General features: G+C 40.5%; 1 protein-coding gene across 1 annotated transcript in view; it reads right to left on the bottom strand.

The window, feature by feature from the left end:
• LOC143105548 (4-galactosyl-N-acetylglucosaminide 3-alpha-L-fucosyltransferase 9-like) overlaps nt 1-17,964 on the bottom strand; it is a 23,751-nt gene extending 5,787 nt beyond the window's left edge. The window contains exon 1 of the mRNA XM_076269549.1: nt 17,798-17,964. Coding sequence (XP_076125664.1) covers nt 17,798-17,800 — 3 coding nt within the window. The 5' untranslated portion in view covers nt 17,801-17,964. The remainder of the gene's footprint in view (nt 1-17,797) is intronic.

Here is a 17,964-nt window from a genome sequence, read left to right as displayed (position 1 = left end):
GTGCCATTGCCAGTGGCTCTTGGCATTCGGAGGTGAGCCAATCAGCATATAGTAGTGGCTATATTAACTTCAGCTGCCCGCTGTGCATGCTTCCAGTGACATTCCTGGTAGGTTATCGTGGCATTGCATTCGTTGTAGCTTTCCCTGTATGATGTAGGCCAGTTAGTTAATACAAACTTTGGGGTTTTAGGACTGCTGTCGGTCGCAGAACATGGGCCTCATAACCAACCTGATCGGTACGTAAGTTTAACTGTCTTTAAAATAATATGTAGCTTGCGTGGGTTTTAATTGTATCTTTTCATGTAACAGAGCTTGGTGGTAACACAAGGAGCGGCAACATCAAGGCTACTTTGGTCCGGGTTTCCGAACGCTGCTGTTTTGTTTTTACCTAAGTTGTGATGGTCGATTTTACATGTTTTGTTTATTGTATGTTTGTATACATTTTAACTTTCACACGGGAGAATAACTGTATATCGATGGACGCTCTCGTCCAGTAGACCTTAGCTACTGTATTACGATGTTCACCACACTATGTGAGTGCATACTGTGCATTGTGCGTATTAGGAGTATTGGCTCCTTCTTTGATTCTCCTCTCGTGCCGGACAGGAGCTGCAGGCCAACTGGGGTGGCGGACTATCTCGAGGTGGTGGCGTCCCTTCACTTTTCCTGCTGTGGTGCATTTTGAGTATTTGCTATTGACATTCACGTGTGGTGTGTCTGTAGACCCTCTCCCTGATATGCTCTCCAGCCCTGGGTAAGCTCCAGTCCTGTTCCTGGCTCCTTCCACCCCTCCTCAGCCAGTACTCTGATGAGCTCATTCTGGTGTATGTATGTGTGTGTGTCATGTGTGTCCAGGCCTTGTAGGCCGTTTGTGTCAGTGCCTTAGTGGCAAAAAGTCTGACTGTCTGGAGAGAACTCACTCCCTATATGTTTTTAATATTTGTTAATAAAGACAGTGTATTTTTGGAACCACGCCTCTGGTTTTCTGTGACCACGAACCTGTGTTGCCTGGTTGGGCTTCATGTACTAAGTTAGCCCAACTGATTGAATATTCTGAGGGGCAGGGCCTCAGATGGCGTAGTCGACATTTTTATTTGAGAGCTAACACTTGCCACAATAGCCTATATATAATTATATTGTAACAATTTAACAATTCGTCCTCATGAAATCCAATGCAACACGGTTGTCTTGAAACAATCATATTTTGTCAATTAAAGAATGTAATGACCTGTTGCCATCTTGACACTTCTGTTTGCTATTAAAAACGAACTATATAGCCTAGTGTAACGGATGCCAGCTAGCTTAGCTGTGCTTGTGGAACGTTGGTAAACCTCCGACGCCTCAAGAATGCTGCTGGCATGCGAGCCACCTAGCAGAGTGGAGTTTGAAATAACAAGATGCATCGGTTCATGCATGCTTAGCTTAAGGAGAACGAGTCATTGAAAACTCAAATTCGATTCTACAAAGGCAAAGTAAGTAAACTGTAGGCTATTGAGTGCAGGGCAGACTTAAATCATAGCGAGAACTCCAAGAATCAAAGGAAGTGTTCACCTACAGTCTGATGCCTCTCCAAAAGCAGAAACGAAGCGCAATCACGCCATTACGTTAAGACATGTTAAGAAAAAAAATATTCATATTTTGCTGTAATCCAATGGTTATGGATTTAGCAGACGCCTTTGTCCAAAGCGACATATAAATACAAAACAACATAATATTTACAAATGATCAGGGAACAGATTAAAATGTAGGTCAAATATAGTAAGGAGAATAGTTGTAGTACACAATAATATCAATTCAATCAATAGCCTATTAAAAAAGCAATGTAAAAAAGGGGAAAGGCAATAATAAAACAATGTCAATTCAATCAATAATATAAAAACAATAACATGCTAAGACTACATTAAGGAGAATATCAATAATAAACAATAATGTCAAATTAATTAACAGACCAATTAAAATAAAACAACATTATATAAACCATAACACATAAGCGCTTAAACAACTAAGTATATGTTGAATAGGAATGTCTTTAGACCCCTCTTAAACGACCCAAAACTACCACAGGAACGGAGAGCACTGGGCAGTGTTCATTCCACCAACATGGAACCACTGAAGAAAAGAGTCTGGAATTAGACCCAGTTTTCATGACTGGTCGACACAACATACGCTCACCAGAAGACCGCAGTGGGCGGTTGGGGATGTAAGGCTTGATTATTGAATTAAAATAACTAGCAGATCTAGTTAGTGTCCTATAGGCCAAAGTGAGAGATTTAAATTTAATTCTGGCTACTATAGGGAGCCAATGGAGAGTAACTAGGAGAGGAGTTACATGTGTCCTCTTTGGCTGATTGAAGACCAGGCGTGCTCCAGCATTTTGAATCAGCTGTAATGATCTTGTTACACAAGCGGGTAAGCCAGCTAATAGTGAATTACAATAGTCCAGCTTAGAGATGACCATGGTCTGAACAAGAAGTTGTGTGGAATCTTGTGTCAGATAAGGTCTGATCTTCCTAATGTTGTAAAGCATAAACCGGCATGATTTTGCAATAGAAGCTATATGCTCAGAGAAGTTAAGTCGGTCATCAATTACAACGCCCAAGTTTCGTGCCGATCTAGTTGGGGTCAGTGAAGTTGAGTCAAGCTGGATGTTAATCTGTTGGGGAATAGCTGTTTTAGCTGGAAACACCAAAAACTCTGTTTTTGAGAGATTAAGCTGAAGGTGCCGATCTTTCATCCAGGCTGAAATATCCTTAAGGCATGCAGAAATCCGGTGGGAAACACTAGAGTCATCAGGTGGGAAAGACAGGTAAAGTTGAGTGTCGTCTGCATAACAGTGATAGTCAAATCCATGGGAGCGAATGGTATCACCTAAGGAAGTGGTGTAAATAGAGAAAAGCAAGGGTCCTAATACTGATCCCTGAGGCACACCTGTGGTGAGGGCATGAGACTTAGATACCTGTCGCTGCCAAGACACGTTGAAAGAACGCCCTTTAAGGTAAGATTCAAACCAGTCAAGAGCTTTTCCAGAAATTCCCAGTTCAGATAGTATAGATAGGAGAATGTCATGGTTAACAGTATCAAAGGCTGCAGCTAAATCTAGTAGAATTAATACTGATGACTGAGCAGAGGACTTAGCTACTCTCAATGCTTCAGTCACAGACAGAAGAGCAGTTTCAGTAGAATGACCACTCTTGAAACCAGACTGCATAGGGTCTAGTAGATTATTCTGATGAAGAAAGTCACAAACTTGCTTGAAGACCACTTTCTCCAAAACCTTTGACAAGAAAGGAAGAAGGGAGACAGGTCTGTAGTTCTTCACCTCAGTTGGATTAAGTGTACTTTTCTTTAGCAGAGGTGTAACCCTAGCATGTTTAAAAGAATAAGGAACTATTCCAGAACTGAGTGAAACATTAAATACATGTGTGACTGCTGGTAGAACAGCGGGTGAGATAGACTGTAGAAGAGTGGACGGGACAGGATCTAATGGGCATGTTGTTGGACGACATCGCTGAAGCAATTGAGAGACTGCTTCCTCATCAAGAGGAGAGAAAGAGTCAAATGATGGGGTCATACTATACAATGACACGAAATGATGGGGTCATACTATACAATGACACGAAAAAAAGTAATCCACATCGATCAGTAGGCCTAGATGCACTAAAAAGGTCATCTAGCCAGGCCTACGCGCGTCACATTCACCAGCCAGTTCCAAACAGGTGAACAAGGCTTTGCCACTTTGCTGTTTAAACAAAGTGGAATAAAAAGTCCAAATCTACACACAACGCAAAATCAATTAGTAAGCTGACAGGACATTTATATACATGGCATTTAGGCAACCTTTATTGCAACGTTGGCACGGCAAGATGTCCATACAATATGTGCAACAGTAATTTTCGCGTTTTTTGCCCTTCCTCAGGTTGGCCGTAATGTCACTTTTCAATGTAAAGGATCGCAAGAGAAGAAAACCTGGCTGCTCCCATCATCAACCGCAGCCCGTTCCCTATTGTTGTTTTGTGTTATTTAAATTATTTTAAAAATATCTGGTCATGCCAGACGTATTTCACTAATTTTTGAAACAATGCAATTACCCGTTTCCACCAGGGGGGGCAGTGCTCCCCCTGCCCCCCCACTAACTCCGCGTATGATAAAATGCCCACTAGTTAACTAGTGAAGGCCATTTCAGCCCCACTAGTTAACTAGTGAGATGCCAAAATGGTCACTTGTTAACATGTAAAGGCCAAAATACCCTCTAGTTTACTAGTGAGGGTGTTGTGGGCCTTACTAGTTAACTAGTGGCATATTTCGTTCACTAGTTAACTAGTTACACCTAAAAACACAAACAAGCTGACCATTTTTGTCCACTAGTTAACTAGTGGAACAATTGAAGTCTCACTAGTTTGCATGTGTGGCAGTGAAGCAGCTCACTAGTGCGCACAACACACACACTAGTGGCTGTTTTTGGAGCTATCTAGTTCACTTGTAATGCAAAAATGTACTCTTACTAGTTAACTAGTGACAAATTGGCCTTTACTTGTTAAATAGTTGACATGTTTGGCCTTACTAGTTTACTAGTAATGGAACAGGACATGCTCACTAGTTAACTGCATTATAATGCCTTTCACTGGCTTATACACTGCAAAACATGAATTCTAACCAAGTGTTAATAATCTTATAGTAAGATTAAAAAAATCTGAATGAAAATACTAAGGCTACCTAGCGCCCTCTCAAAAGATCATTTTGACTTAATTTAAGAAGACTTTGACTTATTTTAAGGAGTCTTATCAAGACACATTTACTTAACGCACTGGCAGACAAATTTGCTTGTTTTTAGGACAAATTTGCTTAACGCACTCAGACAAATTTGCTTGTTTTCAGGATGAGATGTCTTAAAATAAGTCAAACTTTTTTTAAATTAAGTCAAATGATTTCACACGAAAGCGCTAGGTAAGTCTCTTTATACTGAAAACAATACCAACTAGTTTTTTTATCTTGATATAAGATAACACTTAGTTAGATTTTGTTAAGCAGTTTTTGCAGTGTAGAGGGCATTTTGAGCCTTACATGTTTGCTAGTGAGGACAAAACACTGTCCATAGTGAACTAGCAGGAGAAAAATGCCCCTCACACTAGTAAACTAGTGGAATTTGAATAAATACACAAACGGCTGGCATTTTGTGCAACTAGTTAACTAAGTGGGACGTAACATTTAGGACTAGAAACCTAGAAAACATGGCTGACTTCGTCCAGGCTGTTCTAAGAGCAAACTTTTATAAACAAAGATCGTTTGAGCATAAAAATATGTTTTGATAACACGTCTAGTGACAAAGTTTTGGTGTATTGCTGTAATCTTCGTTCAGTCAATGTCTACAATCTTTAGTTTTTCAGTTATTAGTCTGAAAATCGCGATAAAACTGGAGGCATTTGTATATGGTTGCCTAGCAACAAAACGTTTCAGTTACATCAGAGAATATCTAATACGAGAATTTACCATGACGTCACAATAACAATATACATTATTCCGGGTGGCAAAAGCTGATCATTCTCCATTGGCACTACTAGTAAACAAACCCTTCATGTAATTTGACCAGGGCAGAGCGATCAAGAAAACAGAGTAATGGCTTGAATGAATGATTTTCGTCTTGCGGGGTGCTACGGGACTTCTCATTCATATTTATACGGTTATGGGAAGTCTCATTAATATACAATGAGTCATACGTGTCTCTAGCCATGCTGCGTCCACTCTAGTTTGAACGAAGTGAAGTCAGTCGAAATCAAAGGCGAATGATGAAAATGCTACGTGAGGTAAATTGCTTGGGGAACCCACCGTCGGCCGTAGCCTATAGGCCTAATACATTTCAACAGGTAAGTTAATTCAAAAACAGACGTGGTGGATATTCAGACATAGTTAACATGAGAGACTGGCCGGTTGCACAAAACACCTTGTTCAGGTTCCCTTAAAATCTGATTTAAGGCCCCCTTAAAATAAAATCGGCTGCACAAACATATTTAGGCATAAGTATTCTACTTCGGTTTCCTTATCATTTTCCCTCAAGTATTTAAGGTTTTCTCCTTTTCTTATCTTATAAGAAATTCCGTTGCACTAACGACCTTAGCAGCCTAAATAACCACATGAGGTTCGGTTCGCCAGGCAAAACGTAAAAAAAAATGTTTATTTTGGTGCCCTGATGACAGTCAGGATAATATCTAACTAGCTAGTATTGTTCAATTCATATCTATATATGGCTTTACTGATGAATGGATAAATGTCACCGAAAATTATTAAGGTAAGATAAGATCATAAGCTTGGGTTGCAGACTACGGCATAACTTTAGCAAGCTAGTTACAATGTCCGTTGAACGTAGCCTACCAGTTGAGTTATTCATTGCTAACATTAGCCATTGATAGGCCTACAGTCAGCCTACAGGTGCATTAATAACTATAACATCGTGAAATTAAGTGTCACTGCCGTGTTTGGCTGTTATCCGTCAAACTTGTCAAAGTTAGTTATAGGCCTACTCAGATTTGTAATGCGTCATTCACTATCTGATTTTATCAACAATATGCACACAGCTTGCTATTATTTTGGACAGTCCCGTATTATCTGCATCCTCAGAAAAGCAAACACAAATTGGCAAACAAACAATCTTCGTGGTTGATACTAAAGGGACAAAACTTAAGGTGCTTTGTGTAAACGGCCCTAAGGAGATAGCAACGTTAAATGAAATGCATAGTAGCCTAGGCTAGCCTACTATAGCCTAATGTGTAAATGAACCTCAGCCTGCCATTGAGTGGTTATTTTAGTGACTGTTGCTGTTTGACTTACAATCTGTTAGATGGTGTATTTCCCTGCTATCTAAATAAAAAGGATATGATAGGGTTTTTGTTGCTCGGATCAGACGTAAGTGGCTACTCCGCCACCAGGCAGTCTTGCCATCTCCTCTGCAGCATTACTTTTGACGACGTCCACTAGCTTTAAACTTCGACCACAGGTTCCGCTGGATATTTTTTTTTTCTTTCTGAAGGACATCGATAAAAACCCTACACTTTGCTGTATATCTGGCGGCACAACCCCAAACACAACACGTTTTCGTTATTGTTTCAACTTAGTTAAAACTTAGTTAAAACATTGATGTTGATCAATGCAAGGTCAGTGGAAGCCGCTTGCGTTCTGCCACCCGGAAGGATCTTGGAGCCTATTGTTTACAAACATTCTGAAATGCCGTATAGGCTCACTCATAGACTGTATATATAGAACTCTATATATACAGTCTATGGGCTCACTAGTTAACTAGTGCAGGGGTCCCCAACCTTTTATGTACCATGGACCGGTTTGATTCCTATTTTTTTTTCACGGACTGGCGGCGGGGGGGTTCGGGGGTTCCATGTTCTAGGGGAGCGCGGGGCACAAAGTAACACTTTTTGGTTATGGCTAAATAATTCTAAAATCATTTGAGTTTCACTAGTTATACTTTTTAACAAGCAACATACATATCTCTGTTACACATATGCACTGGAAGTTTGTTTGTAGGAGCTACTGTTCTTTTACAATTCCACCGAGAGTGGCGATAGGTGAAATGTTACAACCTGCCCCATATGCGGGGTTAGTTGTAACACTCATCCCAAAGGCTGTTTTTAATTAAATTAATTCAATAAATGTATCTGAATGTGTATGATAGAATAGGATCTGACTATTTATGATACATAAGTCATGAACTAACAACAGACGTGTGTCGAAAATTGACTTTATTTTCTATAGGCCTACGGAGAAATAACATGAGAAATATGCGCCAATGGAAGCTAAGAGTCTAACCAAGGTCAATCCTGCCAAGAAAAGCCCTCAAACCTGAAAACACATGAGGCAAAATGCAAAACATCACAAAAACTAACTAAACTAACACTAATACGCGCATATTTTTGTATTGCAACATCATTATACAGTATGAGTGGCTTAGTTGTAACAGCGCGTTACAACTAACCCCGCTGGGTCACGTTTGTTATAAAATAAGCTAGCTCCTGCTATGAGTTGGCTACATGTTTCAAAACGGTGTTCATTTTTAGCCTACAAGACGGTTATTAAGATGATACAAGATTGGAGTCAGTGAGCTGCACCCACAACTCAGTATTGGAAAGACAAGTACAACCTAGACATTTACGTTGATGTCTTCAAAAGGCGTTTTGCTGCAGATCTACGTGGAAACACGTCCATACTGACTGAAAATTTGTGGAACACCGTCTCATAGTAGTGTGATTAACTGACCAATAGCATGCCTCGATCAACCCCCTGCAAATAGGGAAAAAGTCCGTGTTACATTTAACCCCGCGTTACTTTGTGCCCCGCGCTCCCCTATATGTGTTGTGCATGCATTACTTGAAAAGAACTAGCTCCAGTTATGTATGAACAGTGAAGGTAAGAACTCTTGTGAAAAACGTGGACTTGAAGAAGTGAAAATTGAACAATATGAACTATGAATATTGAACAACTTGAAGCTACGTCTATAGGTGTGAACATGCTTAACAAAATATGGGAACAAAACATGGGCTATGTGCGCCGCGGTGGGCTTTGCCACGATTGGACACGTACCAAATATGGAGGACCACAGGTGTCACTTAAATGGCAAATGAAGTTGGTTAATTTACCAATATAAACAGTATTTAAAAAGATAATTTACAAAAAGTATTTTGTAAATCAATTATTAAATTATCAATAAATGCTCTAATTTTAAAAAGGGATTTGCAAATATAATTGCAAAATCTTTTTGCTTTTCCATTTGCCAAATAATTTGCCAAATCCATTTGGCAAATCCATTTGGAAAAGAATGCCTTAAAAGAACTTTAATGAAACATTGTAACAAACCAAGCTCTGAACCATGAAAAGCTTTTAGAATCCAGCTCTGTCACGAGCACCTTCTTCTGAACTCAAAGGAAACGGTTGATAAAAATATCTTTGGGTTTATACAGGAGTTTTGCTATAAAGGAGCACTTGGGTTGCTGTACTTTTACTGGCCGATGACTAGCGCTTCGGTGGAGGCATAAAACTGGTTGAAATCCGAAGTGAGCTAGCCGGAAGCGAACCTAGACGACCACTTCTGAGCACAGTTTTCTCCCCAACGTTTTCTGAAAGCCTAGGCTACTAATTCTTCACTAATCTGAGCTAATGAGCGAATTACCTAGTTAGTAGGCTCGCAGGAGAATAGCATCTCTCCAGCCTAACTCATGGTGGGCATGTTAGGTTAACATTAGGCTACCAACACAGTAACGTGATCACGAGAAAATATAAAACGTGACATGTAGCCTAAGTCCTTCAATAAATAACTAGGTTTATGAACTCATAAACATGAACAGCATTTTGTCATCGTCGTAATTTACCGTTCTGTGAATACGGCAACGATGAGGCTGAGCTCATGAGATTCAGACAGATAGCACCTGGGAATGGTGGTCATCGTGTCAGAATATAGCAATTTTAGTGATCCTGCATCAGCGCAAGCTTGGTCTGAGACTTTCTGGGGATGGGGATTTTAGACGATCCTTCATCACTGGGCTAGTATGTGCCCTACTGTGTTATTATGACCGTGCTGATGCTATCAGCTGCAGCTCCCTCAAATCTATAGGGTTCTCATGCATATTAGGTTAGGTTTAGCAAATCCAAATTAATACAACATAAGAAGTCCTGCTCTAACTGAAGAAACGTTTACGTTAACAACAAACAATGTTAACACGAAGTAAGCTTCACTGCTGCAAGTAGCCTACAAACTTGGATGTAGGCTAATAGCCTGCTTCGCCATTCAACGAACCAGCTAGCTTTGAAGTAACACATACCTTTTATTTGTTTAGTCCGCTGAAAGTTATCCACATAACAAACGATTAATCCACACTTATGGAGGAATTGTTTTGAGGAAGCAGACTGCTACCCAAAGTGAAACAACACTAAAAGCCATAGCCTATGAGCATTGTGCATACAGCTATGTTGACATTTGATAGTAGCTTAAAGCTAATGGCCAAGAAACTTCATGTCATAAGTTGTACAAACGCAAAAACGTAATGACAGCGTTTGTGGTGTAGCTAGTGCTGCCTAATTGAATGCAAAATGGGGATAGCGCAAGGTTTATCTTATATTAGGCTATTATGGCAAAGATCCTTGATTACTATGTGTGGCACATTTTTTGGGCTTTAAGCCTCTTTTAATTTATTTGATAAGGAACTGATAAAAAATAACTGAGCAGCAGAGCTGCAAAGCTGTCATAGTCGGTACATAAATAGTTTATTATTATAATTAGGCTATTATTACTTTACCACTCTGCAGATTGTAACTTCCGGGAATGAGCCTCCATTGTTGGAAAACAATGGAACATTAACATCAGGGCTCTGGTTACAATGTTTCATTAAAGTTCTTTTAAGGCATTCTTTTCCAAATGATTTGCCAAATGGATTTGGCAAATTATTTGCCAAATGGATTTGGCAAATGGAAAAGCAAAAATATTTTGCAATTATATTTGCAAATCCCTTTTTAAAATTAGAGCATTTATTGATAATTTAATAATTGATTTACAAAATACTTTTTGTAAATTATATTTTTTAATACTGTTTATAATGGTAAATTAACCAACTTCATTTGCCATTTAAGTGACACCTGTGGTCCTCCATACCAAATGCGTCATGTGAAATGCCTGTGGGCGCATTGGAGAAAGCCATGAGCGTCCCTCTTGCACGATAAAGGTGTTGAAAACGGCCAATAAACTCCTCTAAGCGGGCAATAGATGGCATGGGCATGTCACATATTATTGTCTTTTTGATTAGGCCTACCAAGCACATATTCACGTTTAAATGAAGGTTAGGCCTACTGGATAATTTAAAACAAAAGCAAATTGTCCTGAAAGCATCCGATATGTCGCCCTTGGATTGAAAGTCAAAACTTTGAATGCGTCCTATGAAGCGCCTGTGTGTTGCATTGGAGAAAGCCACGAGCGTCTCTCTCGCAAAATAAGTATAAGTATATATACTCTTTTGATCCCGTGAGGGAAATTTGGTCTCTGCATTTATCCCAATCCGTGAATTAGTGAAACACACTCAGCACACAGTGAGGTGAAGCACACACTAACTACCTGCAACAACAGCGGGAAAAACATGGGAACTAAACGTGCATTACGAATATAATCAGTGGGAGCCCTGCTTGTTTCCCTGCAAGAAGCTTCCATCTGGGGGTGATGGAAGACAGTGACACCCTCAGTGTGTTTGAAATGTCCAGTCGATTGCGCAATTTGGTCTTAGTTGCAGTCATTGCCGAAAACCCAGCCTCGCATAGATACGTGGTGGGAAACGTTTTCAGCACTTTTACGGCTATCTCGGGATATTCTGCTTTGGTTTTGATCCAAAAACCCACCAGAGAGGTTTCCTTATACACACTCTTAAGACCACCGTCATTTGCAGTTTCGATCAACTGCTCTTCCTCCTGCTCTGACAAGTGACTATTCGGGATATTGACAAATGGGTTGCGGTCGACCCACTCATTGGTTTGCCGTGGATCTTTGGAGGATGGGAAGTAACGCTCAAACTCATTTGAAAGCGGTGATCGCGCACCAGCTGCGAGAGAAAGGGCCCTGCCTCAGTCTCTCCCAAAACCCCCACTACTGGTTGGAACATATCAAATACACCCCGGTCCACTCGTCGTCCCCACAAATCAAGCTTGGATTTAAATGCAGCGACTTTATCTGCCAGTTTTAAGACAGTCGTCATTCTCCCCTTGAGTGACAGGTTGAGGCAGGCTTGGAATTTCACCATTCTGGGGGCAAGGCCACTTGGCCTTCAGTTGGGCATATTTGGTGGGGGGCACAAAGGCCACATGTCAGGGCACCAAGGCCAAAGTTAACTATACAGTAGTAGGCTATAAAAATGATCAAAGTTGTATTTAGCCTATTCACTGCAGTAGACCTGCATCACTGTATGAAACATTACAAAAACATGAAACATGACATATTACATGTAACTGTAAATCATCTGATCATCTAATAAAAACAGATATCTAGGCTATATATAAAATGTATTTTATATTTGGCCTGCTATGAAATCATGTATTGAACAATTTAAATGTAGCACAGCTCAGCTTTAAGAAACTCAAATAGCCTAGATGCATGCTTAGCATTTTGTGATCATTAAGGCTACTTTCACAAACTCTTAGTCAGCTGTCCTCTGATTTACCAATATCTAGGCGATATTTGTAACATTTATTTTGTATTTGGCCCGTTATGAAATCATGTGGAACAATTTAAACACATTGTAAAACGTAAAGCCCAAATTTGGAGACATCCATGCATGTCGAAATGTACTGCAAATTCAAAACTGGATTACTCTGGAACGGCTAACTGTACAGGGGACTGCTTTACACCTTTGTGTTCGGTAAGGTCTGCTGTTTATTCTGATATGTGGTTTGTCATGTGTTAAAAGAAGGGTTCGTGAAGTATTCCACCGAGATGAATGGGTAGGGAGATCATGGACGCAAAACCTTCAGTAGAATGTATGATTAAATGTAATTATATTATTTACTTTTCTCGCGAACCGTTTAACACAGCAATTATCGGCTAACATCGTTTAAAAGCTGAGAAAAAGCTCTTTCATGTGATACTTGTGATGTCTGTGTGATGAATAGGCTACTTCGCGAGTAGTTCAACTGAGAAGAATGGGTGAATTTGGACGCACTTTCTTGCGCTGTCACTTTCTCCACTGCGTAAAAGACTAAATTAATTTGCGCTGTGAATGCTAAGATTATTTTGACAGGCCACAGGCTAAATAAAAATCGCTATTAGTAGGACAAAGCAGAATATTGAAAGAAGGGGGCACCAAGGCCACCGTGGCCTGTAAACCTATGATTTTCAAAGGGGCTTCACGGCCAACGCAAGGGGCTACGACGGCCATGGCCGTCGTGGCCTCCGTGAAATTCCTACCCTGGGTTGAGGTCATTAAGCAACCCGAATATGTCACACTAAAGGCTCTGGCATGGTCGTGCGTCACATTTGCGCGTGTCCAAGACGTGCGTCATTTTTGCCGTGGACGTAAAGCATACTCCAAATTCTGCTGTCCTGAATGCACTTTAAATCGTTAAGGTTAGCGCCTGCGCACTACGGCTTAACTGTGATACTCGGCCCCACCAACTGGGGGCGGTACGTCCGGATGTGCGAGCACTCAACGAAGGAAGAGCTGATGAAGGAAAAAGCACCACGAGTACGTTCGCCTGTCTGCTGGGAAGTTTGATAAGCTGGCCCATCGCATCGCTCCATTTATCATCCACCAGAACACACACAGCACACCTGTTGGTATAGCTGAGAGACTAGCTTAGCCTACTTGCTTATTAGGCTACTTAGGCTACAAGCCTATAGCTAAGTGACTCGGTGCTGCGAGGGCAGCAATAATTGGGACATTTTTCTAAACACAGCATGGTAAGAACGAGTTGTGCGTACATATGTCCTCAGTTAAATTTGTATTGAGTCTTCACACCTGCCTCATACCAAAAAGTATGAACCGAAAACCTGTAAATATGACGTGTCAATAAAAGTTTTGAAGTAACTATTTGTCTTCATAATGTATAATGTCTCACTGTGATAATGGGTGTATTTAGAACGAGAGGTAGCCTAGGTTATTCCTTCGATTATTATTATGATAATGCATATCCGGTGTTGACAGGCGAGTTTCGAGATTTGAGTTCAGCATTGTTCAGGAGCTAGGTGATAATGATTGCACCTGGGAGAGGTAGGCTACATTCCCTTTATTATTATAATCACTATTGATAACGCATTATATACGGAACAGGCGAGAATGCATCTCGATCAGCAAGTGTTACTGGGTTTCGCCTGAGCGTTGTAGATAGATACCTTTATGGCTCTGGGTTTCGCGATTTGATTTCAGCATTGTTCAGTAATAGGTGCTAGGCTACGCTCATTTTTAAAAGATGCATTTAATCCGAAGTCGGATGTCAGCTCTCTATGCAGGGAGTAGGGCTGTCACTTTTTATTTGAACATGACGTGAAATATCCGTAGTCAAACTATAAATAAACTATTCGGTTTTTAGTGCTGTGTAGCGCATTTCTACAGTCTATGATTAGTTTTATTTTATTGTTTGCCATCTCATTCAGTGCTACATGATCCAGGGCTCATGACCAAAGCAAGCCAATATAATAGCCAGTAGCCACAATGAGCCATATGCAGCCACCCTGTTTCGACAATCAGGTGACGTACAGAACGGCCAGCAGATAATTACGTCCCCAACTCATCTAAAATGTGGTGTCTTGAAATACTTTGGGTTCAACAACATAAAGTGACCGTTAAATATAATGTTAAAGAATGTATCTGTGGATAATTGTGGCTTTAATCGGTCGAAGTTGACTCCATGTCGTGGTGTCTCACGTAACTCAAAGCCAGGCAAGCTGAGGACAGGCGCTCTCTCTGTTCCATCGTCGTTATGGTAACCAAACAAGTCTTCTTCTGTCTAGGTTTGTTTGTAGGTTTAAGTGTTGTTCTTCTATGTGGTCCACCTACTGGAGGGGAGTGTTTACAGCAGTTCCGTTTCACACATGCGCAGTCTACGCGTCACTTTGACGCGCGGTCTTAAAATTCGGTCGACTCAAAGACGCGATGCATGCTGTAAAAATGACGCAATTCTCGTCACGCGCTCACCAGTGCCGCGTGCGCGGGACGCAGACGCGGGAGCGTACCATACGCTTTAAAATTCGGTCGACTCAAAGACGCGACGCATGCTGTAAAAATGACGCAATTCTCGTCATGCGCTCACCAGTGCCGCGTGCGCGGGACGCAGACGCGGGAGCGTACCATACGCTTAAGCGAGTTTTGACACCCAGTCCTCATCACTAAAATGTGCAGCTAACGGTGACTTTTTTTCTGTAAGAAATCTCTGCAGCGGCTCTCGCAACTCAAACTCTCTGGCCAGTGACCTAAAGATGCTTGTTTTTTGTTGCTCATTCTAGCAGTTTAGCTAACTTCGTGTGACACTACCGTTCGCCAAGAACTGATCAAGTGAAGTGAGCTGACCTGAGGCTGCGCAGCGCTGAAGGCAATACTGTATGTAAAAGTGAAGGCGGGACAGACAGACGTAAGTAGACGTAGACCTTGCAAAATGCAAACATGCGTGCAATCAAACAACTGCATATAGGCCTATGCCATGTAAAAACGTGACATTATTGCGAATTAAATTTAGTTTAGTTTGCATGCATTTTTTTTAAACTCATGTCGTAGTGGACAGAAATGGCTTGCATGTACATGACAATTATGCCTGATATCAAGATATCTGAATAAATGCTTAATCGGCTTGCCATACACACACAATCTCTACACAGCCTAAGCCACAACCCACCTCCCCAATCCCTCAATAGTCCCTCCCCAATGTCCAATATTCACTTTACATCTTTACAAACACAATTTCATTGCATTTCTTACACCAGTTACTATGGTGTAACTATTATCTTGTGCCAAATAGATATTTTAGTAACAATTTACAAATATTAACAAAGGATTAGGTAATGCCTAGTTTGTTATTTATTATGGCACCTTATTATAAAGTGAAAACTCCAGTAAAACACTCACAAAGGCTGTTATGTTTGACAATTGTTGGGCCAGCAATGTTGGCAAAAATTCTAGTTGGTATTGTTTTCAGTACAAAGAAACTTACGCTTTCTCGTAAAATCATTTTACTTAATTTAAAAGAGTTTCACTTATTTTAAGACGTCGCATCCTGAAAACAAGCAAATTTGTCTATCAGTGTGTTAAGTAAACTTGTCCTAAAAACAAACAAATAGGGTGGTTGTCAAGATGATTTTTTTTTTGTGACTTGTACAAGCAATTTCAGGCCAATCTTTTGGTTTCCTGCTCAACACTACATGCCAACAATAAATGTTGAATATCTCCACAACCACAAGGACCATATACATAATAAAGGTATCAAATGAAAGCTAACACTCATGGGCTGAAAGCTAAAGCACACAGCGAACTGCTTATGTCTGTGCACGAAAGAAAGAATACATTTGGCTAACCAGAAAAGTATCAGCAGGGAATGTCTAATAAGGGGAGAACTTCCACTCTCAGAAAACTTCCGGTTTCTGAACTGGTTGCAGTTCCTTCTTTGGTTCCACATGAGGGCGCTCGCAGGCGAGTCCAGAATGAATGGAGGTCTATGGAGCTGTACCCCTCAAAATCCACTTTTCTCGGGATATATATTTTTTTCAAGTAACTTGAATATTGTATTCGAAAGGGGAGGCAAATAAAATACACTTGGTTGAGTATTATATTTTTTAAAGTCACTTAATTGTTCTAAAAAGCCTTTCAAACGTGTCAATGATGTCATTCATTAGCACAATGCTAGCGTGTTATGGGCAACAATGACCCAACCTGTAAGAAAACGAAAGGACATGACTTCACTTTTCATTATCACTTTTGATTGATAATCCATATCCATTTTGAGAAAAAAATAAAATAAAATCTGAGGGTTTCAGTCGTTAAATAGGTGAAAACAATACATTTAGCCATGTAGCTCCATAGGACCCCATGTATTTTGGACTCGCCTGCGATCGCCATCTAGGTGAACTCTGGTGAACTGCAGCCAAATTCGGTATGTATGGAATTAATAGAGAGTGGGGAGGCTCTCCGTAGACGGGCTCTGGTATTAGGGGTTTGCATGGCGTGTCATCAGATCTGGAAGTCGCCATATTGGAGATACTCGCCTCATTAGAAAGCATTAGGCACTGAAGTAAATCCCTAACATCGTCAAGGAAAATGGTTAATTATTGCCGTGTTTCAGGTTGTACCAATAGGTCAGACTGAGAAAAACATCTGGTGTAGGTATAGACTTCCAAAAGTTATTAAAAAAACAGGGAGAAAGGAGAATAATGCCAGAAGTCATTTCAACCTGAATATTGGTGGGGACATTTCAGTCGTAATTTGATATTGGTGTGGACACGTCCTTCGGTCCCCACGCAAATCTACGCCCATGGCTACGCCACTGCTTTGTGTAATGGAATTGGTGAGTCTTGAAGTCTTCAATAATTTGTTTCCCTTAAACTAGGCTTGGCTAACTACGCTTGGCTCTTATGAGGTAGGTGGGCAGAAATAGTTCTATTTCATTATTAATGTAAGGGATTATTAAGGATTATTAATGTGATTATTAATGTGAGGGGTTAAATATTAATGGATAGGTTGTATGCTTGTACCAAAAAGTGTCCGACAAAGTTTTAATATCAGTTTTGGCCCCCTGACTATACTTCACATAGCGTCAGGCACTCCAACTGAATTGGCAACATACATGCAAAACTCAGCCCCAACAAGATATGCAAAACTATCTCAGCAACGGAGAAATTAAACTGGTTCAACTGGTCTCAGAGATATGAGGAAACATTTTGTGTGTATTCGCATGTTCCCCTAAAAGTAGGCAGAGGAACAGTACTTCTTTTTGCGCAGCGCTATGTATTTTTAACTGGAGATGTTCAGGACTCTGAACCGCACACCGCGAATCTGCCAATTTATTTCCTTTACCGAAATGCATTAAATGAGGACGAGATCGAAGGTGAAATGTAGAATAAGAAAAACAGAAATGCTTCGGACTTGGTGTGCAATTCCTGTGCATAACTTTTCCAAAGAAACTACAGTGTCTGAAGCAGGTGCTGTGCAATTTCAGGCAAACACTTGAAATTGGTATTGAGAACCAATGAGTTAGGCTAAAACAACTGCATTATTTACTGTATTTAAGCATTTGTGACCTATAGACCTAGTGCAGTAGGCTAAGTTATGTGTATCTCATCACTTACCATTTGCTGAGAAATGCAATGTGTGGTCAAAGCAACAAACACAACAGTTCCAAAGAAGCTGGTCTATTAATGTCCTGGAAGGAAGAAATCTAGGTACCAAGGTGTAGGTAAATCAATGCCACCAGCTCCTTCACATTGCCACTTATAATCAGCTCTGGTATTCAGGT

Source organism: Alosa pseudoharengus, unplaced genomic scaffold (assembly GCF_046254945.1).
Source record: "Alosa pseudoharengus isolate Yale_2024_CS ecotype anadromous, Long Island Sound unplaced genomic scaffold, YU_APseudo_1.1 YU_APseudo_1.1_scf_6, whole genome shotgun sequence".
NCBI classification, from domain to species: domain Eukaryota; kingdom Metazoa; phylum Chordata; class Actinopteri; order Clupeiformes; family Clupeidae; genus Alosa; species Alosa pseudoharengus.
Note: the sequence above shows the minus strand (reverse complement) of the source record. Positions and strands in the feature narration are given on the sequence as shown.